Source organism: Opisthorchis viverrini (assembly GCF_000715545.1).
Source record: "Opisthorchis viverrini unplaced genomic scaffold opera_v5_50, whole genome shotgun sequence".
NCBI lineage: Eukaryota > Metazoa > Platyhelminthes > Trematoda > Opisthorchiida > Opisthorchiidae > Opisthorchis > Opisthorchis viverrini.
Window position 1 is genome coordinate 345420 of NW_008751706.1, and position 13088 is coordinate 358507.

General features: G+C 44.1%; 2 protein-coding genes across 2 annotated transcripts in view; one reads left to right on the forward strand and one right to left on the reverse strand.

The window, feature by feature from the left end:
* Positions 1 to 13088, reverse strand: part of T265_13262 (hypothetical protein) — a gene marked incomplete at both ends in the record, with an annotated part of 133327 nt that overhangs the window by 81017 nt on the left and 39222 nt on the right. The gene's annotated exons all lie outside the window — the stretch shown is intronic.
* Positions 7501 to 12463, forward strand: T265_13263 (hypothetical protein; the record flags this gene model as incomplete). The annotated part of the gene is made up of 3 exons (XM_009168012.1): positions 7501 to 7638; positions 10647 to 10820; positions 12317 to 12463. Coding segments are annotated over 3 exons (459 nt in total), but the record flags the coding sequence as incomplete, so codon positions are not given.

Genomic DNA, 13088 nt, shown 5'->3' on the forward strand with positions numbered 1-13088 from the left:
GATTGTGTTAAGCTAGCACTAAGTCCCTCCCCCATCCACCTTTATTCTTTTCTTTACAATAAGGCTTTCAAATGAGTCATGGTTGTACGGCAGTGAGACATCGGTGTTGAACACTGATGTCCTGCTGTCAATGATGATGATGATGACTTTTGGCGAATAACTCGTATAGAGTCGATAGAGTTCAGAAATGACCGAATAATAAAGTGCAGAAAATGGATATATTGTTGTTCTCCAGAAGAGTCCCAATTATTTGCAGTGGCACACTCAATGGCGCTTAGCCGGAGCCACACAAATGAATGTTTGTCACTGCTTTGGAATATCACAAACGAGTGATTCAGCTGGGTTCCAGGTGAGTCTCTCGCAAAAACAAATTAGTTTGCAAATGAGTGTATATTCGCTAATTTCGTGCAACTTGGTTTCAAGTAGGACATAAGGTTGCCGGAAACTCGGGGACTGCGCCTAACTGACGAGCCCCAAGAATGACGAAACGGGTCGTGGACTGTCGAAGTATTCTCAGCAACCTATGAGTAGTATATCGCGCCTACATATGAAACTGTCATTTATTCCATTTCCCCCTCATGTGTAATTTGGCGGGCTGTATGAATTATCGTGGTAGTGTGTTTTGCAAGGCGGACATCCCTTGACTGGGAATTGACCTGAGATTGTCTGAGTTCCATGCAACATGTTACTCACAATTCGTGTTTCTAAATTAGTATGCAAAACGGGTACTTCGGTTCCCCAACAGCACGAGAGAAACAGAGGAATCAGTCATGCTGCGTATGCCTCGTTTATCTGTTCGTTTGTAAGCGCCGGAAGTGTCGGTGAAGCGCGAACTTCTCCGGATGCACTGGTAGGGGATGCCGTGCGCACACACACAAAGTCAAGCACCCGTAAAAATTTCAGCAAATCTTTCACCTGCTGGGGCGTTTGGTCCTTAGACAGAGTTACCTTTGCGCTAACCGGCTCGACGACATGAGCTGCCGTTGGCAAAAGCCTCGACGCTAAGGTCAACGTGACAACATCCCTGTCTATTTGTTTTTCCAATTTTCAGTGAGCTGAGCAGGGGTAACCGGACCAAAGACCGTGACCTTGGTAACAGCTGTTTATGGCCGGTCATTAGGGGTCTGACTAAAACGGACCGAAGTGTTTCGGGACCATGCTTGATTTCGTCAGGTCAGTGTGGCCATTTTTTAAAGTCAGAACTGATTAACTGCCAAACAGAAATTGGTGGGGGACAATTCACACTGTCGTCGGGTAAGTTAGATATGGAAATTCAACAAAATCACAGCTCACTATAGAACAGTTCAACGATCACTAGCATTTTACAAATAACAACCTGGTAACTTTAATATCGTTGGCTATGGAACACATTCACATTTCACGACTGAATGAGCCAACAACCATGTCAGGAATACATGTCGACACCAATACCAAAAAGTCGCAGATATTTTTGGAAATCACTGCAGGGGGGCTGTTGCAGTCAAACAAATGGTTGAATTTGCGTTGGGGAGAATCTCAACACACGATGAGAGTTTTACTTACGGTTGATGCGCACCTGTGCTAGCGCGAAGCATACATATTTCACATTTGTCTAATCTACGCTTTATAGTCACCCTGCTAATCTTCGCCGCGCACTAAAAGGTACCTATAGGTCAAAAAACAACTTGCAAACACGGTTTTGATCGCGGTATAGGGTCACCCGATACTATGTGAAAGCTTTGTAAATCACCCCACGTGCGCAGATTCAAAAATGAATAAAAGCGGGCGAACTCATCCACGCAGCAGGTGTCCACACTGGATGTTTGGTGAGGTCAGCACATTCAGGCTGAGCACGACAAGTGCTTGTGGGAAGAGACTGGAACAAAATCGTATGATATTTAACAGTACTATCCGTTCCATTTGTCAAACACTTAGTGGATAAGAAATATAGTATACCTCTGTAATGTACTACTCATAAGGTTGGTGATAATTCGTCGACAGCCCACGACCGGCCTCGCCCTTCTTGGGGCTCATCAGGTAGGCGCAGCGCCGAGTTTCCGTCAACCTTATGTTCTACTTGAAACCAAATTGCGCGAAATTAGCGAATATACACTCATTTGCAAGCTAATTTGGTTTTTCGAGAAACTCACCTGGAACCCAACTGAATCTCTCGTTTGTGATGTTCTCAGGAATGTCGACGGATTTTCAGCAAAGGTATACATGTATCGCGATACCTCGAATATCATAGCGACTGAAACATGAGGTGGCCTGGTGCAGCACATTCAGTTGCCTGAGAACATCACAAACGAGAGATTCAGCTGGGTTCCAAGTGAGTCTTTAGAAAAACCTAACTAGTTTGCAAACAAGTGTATATTCGCTAAGAAATATAGTAGTTTACAAAATATAATTCTGCTCCGTGCTTCCATTGGTAAGGTACTCATAAGAAGAGATCAACTGTCATCAGACTTCGCTTCAAAAGACTATTAGGTGACCGCATTTGCGTGTCGAGTGACCAAATTCTTTTTTGTTTATTGACGTTGTGGCCAGCTGGTTTGTATCCACTTCATTAACTATCCTACAAATAGCTCCGACGGGGTGAACCAAGAGAAATCTGATCTCATCGATCAGGCGAATTTGAGACACAAATTGCCCGTGTCCCCACCCCTCGCGCAGTATGGAAAGAAAGCGAGAGAGAGAGAGAGAGAAGGCGATTGTCACAAACAATGGACGGTTTTCCCAGCGTTAGTTCTTTTCCCGCCCTACTGGGTATAACTTCGTTTAGTCTGACCAACGATTTGTTAAAGTAGAGTTACTTAACACGCTGATTCCAATCACGCAAACCAAACTGTAAGATTGGGCAATCCACGGTAATGAATTACCTGACGAGCCCCTGCGCTCCAGTACACTTTCGTCATGCGGAAACGTTCACCTTTTGATCAACAACAGGTAGACGAACTACTGGTCAAACTCAGAGGACAGGCCTTGAAGACAAACGGCATGCTAATGTTCGCTACGAGCGTCGCGAATAGTTTCTTTACATTCTGCCGTCTTTCGGTCAAGGAAGTAAGAAAACACTGAACTTTTCATTAGGTGGATGCAGAGAGCACAGATGTCCGAGGTTTGTCAGCTCTCACAAGCAGTTACACTTGGGTCGATATGGCTCAGCTGTAACACCCTTTGGGCGCTCAGGCGTCATGCCACCCAAAGGAAGCCCGAAGCCACCCAAGCCCAAACAGAACCAGTCTAGATGCCGGAATTGGGTTCGAACCACGGACCTTCTGCTCAGTATGTTTGAGACTCTTAGTGTGTTCAGCAGGCAAGTACGTATCACTTTCAGATATCTCTTGTGAACGATATGGTACACGTGCAGACAAAAAGAGGTCCGTGGAGATAAATATGAAGTTTTGTGTCAGTTGTTGCTGAGTTCTACGGTTTCCCGTCAGCTTACACCACCCACACCTAAGCTAGTCTGGACCAGCCGTTTTGAAAGTTTCATGGGTCCGAAAACCACCATAGGGGAGTAGTCTGGTGTCTGGCATCTTCAAGGTTCCGTCACGCATGTGACATGTGGTGAACCTTTATAACCTTGATCGGTCTCCGTGATCTTGCGTTTTTCACTTTTCTAAAACTGAATAAGAACCCAGCTGAATCTCTCGTTTGTGATGTTCTCAGAGCTGTCGACGGATTTTCAGCAACCTTATTAGTAGTACATCACAAAGATGTACATGTATCGCGATATCTGGAATATCGTAGCGACTGAAACATGAGGCGGTCTGGTGCAGCACATTCAGTTGCTTGGACACATCACAAACGGGAAATTTAGCTCGGTTCCAGGTGAATCTCTCGAAAAACCAAATTTGTTTGCAAATGAGTGTATATTCGCTAATTTCGTGCAATTTGGTTTCAAGTAGGTTGACGGAACCTCGGGGAATGCGCCTACCTGATGAGCCCTAAAAAGGGCGAAACCGGTTATGGGCTGTCGAGGAGTTTTCAGTAATCTTATGAGTAGTGCATTACAAAAAAAATGAATAAGAACCATCATTCACTGTTATCAAGGCATATCTTTGTGTACGAAAAATCAATTGTGAGTGTCCGGAACTCGATATCCCGATCTTCAAATTCAACTGTAGGTTTTCTCGATCAAGGGTAGTATGTAGTTATCTAATACTTGAGCAAGTCAAGTCAAGTCAGAAGTGGTTTTCCAAATGATTTGAGTGAGCGATTGAGCCGACACAATCTCTTCGAAGTGCCAGTCCAATAATCAGTCTCGGTCAATAGCGCAGGATATTTTCACTACCATGTTCCAAAAAGGGGATTAAATGAACTTTTGGGAAGCAAGATATTGCCTCTCTTTCGACTCCGTGGTCTTTTTCTCTCTCTAAAAGGTTGCAACGATGGAAATTGTGTATTCCCAAAACTGGTTACTGGGCCTTCCTTTTTTGAACGGTTCCTCAAGGGACTACTACCATAAGAAAACGTCTGCTGGTTGTGACAAGGTCCCGCTGTAGTTAGAATTCTACCTGTGCAGAAACTGAGTCCCCCGCACCGCAAACAGTAAGAAACGACTGGTGCAACTTCGCCCCTAACAGCGCTAACAAAACTCGGATCGAGTTTTTTCCTCTGCGTTGTGAACCAAACAAAATAATTGTTTCTGGACTGCCCGAAATGAAGTGACGCAAATGGGAAATTCAACTACCACCGAGTGTGTACTTTAGAGGAGCGAACTGTGAGATGAACAAGCTGGACCACACGTGTATTGATCATGTAGCTTTCGCATAGCAACTGGGACAGGATAACTGACGTTCCGACATTTTTTCAGGCTCTGTGCGGTTAACCGGTTGAAAAGTTTACATGTGGGATGCGAGGTGACAAAACAATGTTAGGACCGACTTGGGAATGTTGTCGACACCAAACTGAACACAACACAAAAGCGTGCACACAGCACGTGTTAGAAAAACGCTGTACGCATCAGCTGATCCTCTCACGTGACCGAATTTCTGTGTGTTATGTTTATGGTGGGAACTACCAGAGTGGAGCGTGCTGAAAACCTAGCGGAATTCAAAGTTTATCTGCTAGCGAATTCAAGCTGGGTCATTTTGGGATGACCCAATTGAGTCGATATTGTCCAGATTAACCGTTGTTTGAATAAAAGAAAGCAAGAAACAAGAAGAACAAGGAGTTAAGAGATCTTACGCAGACACTGAAAACGGATGGTGCAAACGGCCTTTCTTTTGTCAATAGAGAATAACATAAATTAGGGACTCGTTTGGAACTCAGTTGAGTGTTCCGTGGAAACCAGACTGGCTTACAAGTTGGCGTGGTGCACACACAATTTTGAGTCAAACAGAACATAGGATTGACGGAAACTCGGGGACTACGCCCAACCTGATGAGCACTAACAAGAGTGAGGCCAGTCGTGGGTCGTTGAGAAGTTTTCAGCAACCTTGTGAGTAGTTTCTTTCAGTAAAGGTCACCTTTGCATGAAATTCAAGGAGCCATGTTAGAACTGACTCATTCCCATCGTGGACCTCATCACTTCTAACGAATTCGGAGATCTGAGACCACAACATTCGTGACGATAGGGACACTAGCAGCAAACTTACCAGCAAACGTTTTGTACAGAAAATAACGGCAAACACCGATAGACCCATAGCACAAGAAATTCTAGTGAATTAAATCTTGAATAGGTCTAAAGAAACGCGCGTGCACTACTCATCGTGTTTAGTATTTCTGAACGATGTATGTCATCTCAAGACACGTGTATCTTGTCAGCTCCTGAGTAAATTTGCTGAACACGCGCCATTCGTTTAAATAAACGTCCACCTAAATGTTTTGGTTTCATATGCAATAGTCTAATTGACTTCCGTAGACCATCGAAATTCATGTCACCCTTGTCTATCGATCGATCGATCGATAGACTACTACTACTCACAAGGTTAGCGAATATACACTCATTTGCAAACTAATTTGGTTTCTCGATAGACTCACCCGGAGCCAAGCTGAATCTCTCGTTTGTGGTGTTCTCAGGCAACCGAATGTGCTGCACCAGGCCGCCTACGATATTCGAGATATCGCGATACATGTATATCTTTGTAATGCACTACTCATAAGGTTGCTGAAAATCCGTCGACAGCCGACGACCGGTCTCGCCCTTTTTGGGGCTCATCAGGTAGACGCAGTCTCCGGGTTTTCGTCAATCTTATGTTCTACTTAATGTCGCAGTATATTTTCATAAAGGAAACTACTCATAAGGTTGCTGAAAACTGTTCGACAGCCCACGACCGATTTCGCCCTTCTTGGGGTGAAACTACGATGCCTCGAATATCGTGTCAACTGAAACATGAGGCGGCCTGTGTGCCACACATTCAGTTGTAGAATATCATAAAGGTGAGAGATTCGGTTGGGTTTCTCGTGAAAACCAAACTGACTTGCAAATGAGTGTATTTCTCGAAGTCTTATAGCACTTTGAAATATAAAAAACTTGACCAAGGGAATACAGGTCATCTGACACACAGAGTGGAACAGTTATCAACACGTATTCAAGCACAAAGTTTCACGCATAATTAGGAGGCTCAAAGTGGCAAGTATGTACCGCAATCTGTCAGCAAAATGACTCCCTGAAAAAAGGACACTCCCCTGGAGAACCAATCGTCTTAAAAACCTACTGTCCTCGGAAGTGTCTAAAACAAATATTTTCCACTTGATTTCCTTTTTGGCTTGAGAATATTGTCAGTTGTGTATGTCATGGTTGTACGAGGGCTGGGATACTGCCAGGGTGCCCACACCTGGACAGGAGGACGAGCAAGGTCCTCATACAAGGCCTTTGACTCAAAAGCTTAACCACAAGACAGCGGTGTTGGGCTGGAAATGCAAGTATATTACCCTTTTTTACGGAACACGTCGCCACACATGTTCCAACCCTCAGGAGACTGTGTTTGTCATACCTCTACCCATGGACCAACCTGGTATGAGAGACTATGGTTGTCGCGCCCCCCAGTATAGCTCAATGAGTCGCCGAGGTACACAAACCGCCACGCCACCATAAGGTACGGTCTTTTCGTGAGTTGTGTTACTCGGTTTGTGGAATAGACGAGTAGAGTCACCGGAGACGACTTTTATGACATCATGGATAACAACTATGACAATCGACAGTCACTGTGTGAATCGATTTTTCATTTAATGAATACTGTGGAAAAATGATGTAAATAGTAGCTTCTTTCCGGCTTTTTTCGGTTTAGTACAACAAGGGGGACATTGAACAGCAGCCGGAAGCAGGCTGGATAAAGGCCGGGCAAACCGAAGGTTTCAAAGCCAGAATTTCGACGGAAGGTTCCTCGTTGACATCTGATTGGTTAACTTGCAACGCAGAATCAGATTTCCCGGGAATTTAACAAGCAAAGAGGCGCCAGAAAATCGATTACGGACCTTAGACGACCATACGGTTGTAAACAGAACAAATTTGAGGGCTCAGTAAGTAAACTGAATGACGGAAGCATTTTACGAACCAGGACGTATTCTTCAATGAAGGATACTGTTGTCACGTTAGCTGGTGTACTTTTGCATTCCTCTGTGCAAAAAACCGCCCGGCTGTTTTTGAATGAACATCTGAGGAAAGTTGAGTCGAGATCAGATAAGTCCCCGTCAGAAGGCAGGGAAAGGGTTAGACACGAGTACAACGTACATGGCGCACGGAAGCAATTCAGCACGATATTACACATGAGATTCATCTCATGGGTTTACGGTACAAGGCAGGCCGGAACATCAGATCAAACTGAATCGAAGTTACCAAACAGACGAAAAATCGGAAATGGTTGCCCCCTACAACGTAACCTTCAAAGATTCAAACAAATTCAATGTGATATAATAGGTGTAGACTAGCCCACCACTGAGTCAGGCATAGAGGCTGTAACAAGATGTCTGGACTGAAGGGCAGTACTGCAAAAGAATCCTCAGTCTGATTTACCTATGTAGACCGCGTTAAATTTCGAAACATCTGACGTCCAACCTAAAAGTACAGGAAGGTTTGAGGTGCTTGCTTGATGACATCCAAACAGGATGTCGAAGCCTGACTTGTCCCTTGGAGCACGAGAAACTAGACTTAGAATGATAGGAACAAGAGGGAATTTCTGTGGGTTGGTTCTCTACAAAAACTGACTATGTGTCTTGAGAAGCCGTTTGATGAAAGGTTGATAAATACCACACATCAACACAGGGAAACAAGAGGTAGACCAGATATCTAAGTCAGTGTATCTATCGCGGACTTGAACCAATGGCTGTGTCGTCCGCATGCCTGTAACCAGGTTGGGCAGATGACACCCTAGGAGCAGGGAAGGTTGGCGCATTGAAGCACTCAAGTTGTTATGCGGAACAAACGAGTGCAGGGATTCCAGCTAGTAAAGCAGTCAGAGATTTCGAACAAGAAGTAAGTTCTGTCGCGAATCCACTAAGCTCAAACTGAGGTGTTTTGACCAGTCTAAGGGAAGTAAATGAGCTTGTCATGGTAACAGACTCTGTGCGGACATACTGTTTTACACTTGCCCCCCACTGCCGCATGCCCTAGTGTTCTACTGCTAATTCGATCGCTTTAAGAGGGTTGTCCTGAAATGGACACTTTCATAAGAACTGAATTATCATCTAGCACGCTAGATTCCGGAAACGCCAATGCTCGATCAGATTTCCACATTCTAATGAAGATCGTGTCCATTATACGAAGCCAAGAAACGTTGTAGGGCTGTTCTAATTTTTGTGGTAATCACCAACGAAAATTCATTGAGGAGTCTCGTTGATGCCGGTATTTTTCAACAAACATCAAACAGGTGATGCGCATTGCTTCACTTACAGGACGATTCTCCTCTATTAGGAGAACCAGCACCGAACGTAACGGGACTACATAACAGCCAATGGAATAACCGTTTTCGTTGAGACAGATTTCATTGGTTGTTCTTCACTCGTCCTTGAAAGATGAGTGGTAGCCTTGGTATCACTTTTTTTGACCCGCATGTACGCGACAGGGATCAATAGATCAGATGGTTTGCACGTTCATATACTTTTTCTGGCAGAGTGGCCAAGTGCACCAGTCTATCAATCGGCCATCCAGACCGGGGTTCACGGTAATAAGAAAGCGTTTAAGGAGGCTGTGGTCCACAACAAAATGTCCTATCTTGTGATCACCATCCTTTAAAGCTCTCTGTTTTGATCATTACCGTTCACTCATTGAGAAAATGGTGTTGGGAACTAATCAGCAGACTCCCTACAAAGTTGCCCCTTTGATACATGAAAATCACTAAACTGTCATGCTTTATCGATTGCTTTAGTTTGCTGATGAAGGTTCTCCATGCGAACCTGAAGCCGTTCGACCATTTTTGAGCAGTACAAATGAAACAGGGTAAATGCTTTTCTTGATTGGATACTAATCATAAGATCGCTGATTAGAGAGAAATTTTAAATGCATCGTTGTCGAATGGAAGTTAATCAGGGCGATTCTACACTTGGATTTAAAACATACATCGTTTTTTAATCCCGAGAACTAAATGGAACAATAGAGACCGTTCCTCAGCTCTTAAACTGGCATGCTATTTGCTACGAGTGATTTCCTCCCAAGGGAATCACTTTTACGTAGGCTTTTGAACCCTCTGTGGTATTCACCAAAGTATCTTACATCGAATTGATCCGTGCGTTCTTACTCTGAAATTTGCCTGACCAAAATGACTGTTTTTGAAAATATTTCCTCACACTTTTACAACTAAAATAAACAAATCAGGGCACCTGGAAGTGGATGAACGTAGTGATCCGAAATCGTCAGAATGACAGCGGATAATTTATGGAAATGTCAACCAGAATATTGTGTTTCAAATGCGCAGAGCTTGGTTTATCGATCCGGTGGCGATCGATTGGACCGCATTTGAAGCACACGGTGAAGCAGTTATGATCGATTTGGTTAGTCAACGGCAAATGCTTCAGTGTGTACGTCAGAAGAAAGCCAAGTTAGTTTCACGAGAATTTCCGGTTAGAGTATGGTGAGGTTAAACTGATCGCTTGATGAGTGTTTCATATGTTGGTGCGCTGGTTTCAAAGTATTTCGACAGAAATAGAGCGCCTCAGTGAGAGGTGCTTCAAAAAATATCCTGGCCTGCTCGTTGCGTTGGGAAAAGAGTTATTCCGCATATCACTAATGAAAAGTGCTGGAGTTTGGTTGCTCGGATGGCGAATTGGTGAAAATGCGGTAGGTTTTGTTACTCGGTTCGTTTTATTACGCACAAGGCTACACAGTAAGTCTACTGAGCGGATTCTAATAGATGTAGTGACGCACAGTGATCAACGCTAATCAAGGCACCCCTTGTCAGACCAGAATATCTAAACTACAACCTCGTGAGGTAGTAATGCCGCTAAGAATGGTTGAGTTGAAAACACAGGGGTAGGCTACTGGATGCATAACCATCTGCTTTGGGGTCCGAAGAACCAAAGTGGGCAAAATTACCTGAGGCAGGGAACGTGTGCCTTAACAGTAAAACTCGAGAGTATCTGGCACGAGGAGTAACCTAAACACAAAAAATACATCATCCGAAAGCATAAACGTCGAAAGATTATCGGTTTTCAGGCATATATCAAACGGTCACATTAGTTACCGAGATCACATTTCAAAGTCAGTATTGACGTTTGCTGTGCAGAGTGAGCAAGCAGCGAGATGGCTCAGTGATTGGAGCGCGAATGTACTGATCGGAAGGTCCGTGGTTCGAATCCGACCTCTACCTCTTGACTCCCCCTGTCTAGGCTTGGGCAACCTGGCACTATCCCAGCCCTCAAGCTTCCTTCTGGTGGCACGGCAGTTAGGCACCAATAGGGTGCTACAGCTGAACGATATATATATATAACTATACATAGTATATTATATATGTAATGTAATATATATATATATATAACCTATTCCTCCCATTCTATACATAAATGGACAGAAAGCTTGCACTGTTGGACTTGCTGCTTGTCTCGTCAATTTGTTCCCCTAAAAATCTTCTTAGATAAACGGGGAAAAGCGTGAATCGCAGAACAACTTATTGATTGTCTGGTTTCACGCGACAAACATCCGCCCTAATCTCATCTCCGTCTTTGTTTGCGTGACCTGCACTTTTCGAGGAGAATTCACTTTTCCTGTAACCCTGCAAAACGCAACTTCAGCCGCAATCAAGCAGAAACTTTGGGAACAAGCGGTTATTCTCACACACAGTACCCTAGATAACAAGTCTCGTAAATGCTCGAATGACGCTGACGATAAAATGATCACTCAACCGAAACTCATTTTGAATTGAAGTAGACGTCTTCAAACACTTCAGTTTTGAAAATGAGTTCTGAAGATAGTGAGACGATGGAGTGCATGCAGCGATCTTTACGTGATCATTCATGGGCGAGGACTGCTCGAGGACTTTTGCTACAGTGGCTTACGTTCGGAGTCTCCCTCAGGTCACCAGAACATTTTTGAGATTCTTTTCCTGTTCACTATGAATTCATCATCCATATGGGGGTGCGATTTCCGACACCGGTTAGGTTTAGCCACCATGCTACAGAAGAACCGCAATCTAAATTTCGTATTTTCTTCCAATATTTCGGGTTGAATTCTCCGACAAGATGAGGTGCAGAAACAACTAAACATAATACTTATATTGATGACTTTCTCGAAAAAAATCAATACACGGCCATTTTTGTAGGTAGTGCGCATAATGGGGGTGACTGTAAACACACACAAAAACTTAGTAAAGTTATACTAAATATTATCGTAAAAATAACTAGGTAAACTCTTCAGAGACTGCCACCAAGAGGGCTACAGGGATATGCCGGTAGTTATCTTAGAAAAGGCTAGTAAAGGCTCCTAAAGCAATGTGCACACATTGATGGTCATAAAGTCGAACGGCAAAAGAGGACCACTTCACAACATCCACGAAAGAAGAAAAACACCCCCCGAGAAGTTCAAAACGAAGTTTGGTTTCCCTGTCGCTTACAGTGGTCCTCAAAAGAGTCAACACTGCACGCCCATGATCAGCTGCGGTCTGTTTTGTACTTCATCAGAGAAAAAGTCAACATTTCACAACCGACAAACCTCCTTCGCCTGCTCAAGCAATGATCCGGTGCTCCAAGTAGTCACTTAGCCTCCTCCGAGGGCCACCGCTATCGAAATCATGACCAAGGTGGGGGGATTCGCTGAACCTCCACACAGGTGATTCTTCTGTCAATATATGTCTGTTTTGCAGAATTCTGGAATTGTTTGACTGCTGTACGCCTCTAGTCAATTTTTTCCTATTTAAGCAATAAAAGTATATTGTTCTAGTAGTGATGCACTACTCATAAGGCTACTGTAAACTCCTCGACAGCCCAAGATCGGTTTCGCCCTTCCTGGGGCTCATCAGTTAGGCACAATCTCCGATTTCCCGTCAACATTATGTTTAAGTTGAACTCAAATTGCACAGAACTAGCGAAACACACTCATTTGCAAAACAGGTTGGTTTTGGGGGTCACTCACCTGGAACCCACTTGAATCTCTCTAAAAACATCATAAACGAGATATACAGCTCGGTTTGCAGATAAGTGTATTTCGGCAGTGTATGGTTCTGTTTCATTCACCCATTCAAAATTTCACATCCAACTTGGTGCGCTCGTGGAGAAAGCAAGAAACACTTTTTCTATTTTCAAAGTTGGGTAGAGCCGTGAACTTCTGGATCGCGGGACAAAGACCAATTTCCATCTGTTTGTCAACCAGCGTACCAAACAGCTTTTCGTTAGTTTCATCAGGGTGAGCACGAATCTACCTTGTCTCATCTTTGCGTCGCGTTTAGACAAGATGAACAAGGGCGACAACGTTTATGCATAAATGTGCAAACGCCGATCCTTTCGCTTGTGAATTGGCGACGGAAGTAGGAATACCTACGTGTGGCCGCTATCCAGCGCTACAAATCGAACAGCCTCGTCCCAGTTACCACCCCGACATGCAACAGTGCTAGCTTGACGACGCTGATTTCCAGGGTGATATTGTTCCTCCCAGTTTCCGGGATTTAATGTTATGACATTCCGCAAAGATGAATGGCTGGCTGTACAGCAAGTACGTCTGGGCGTTTATTAAGTAG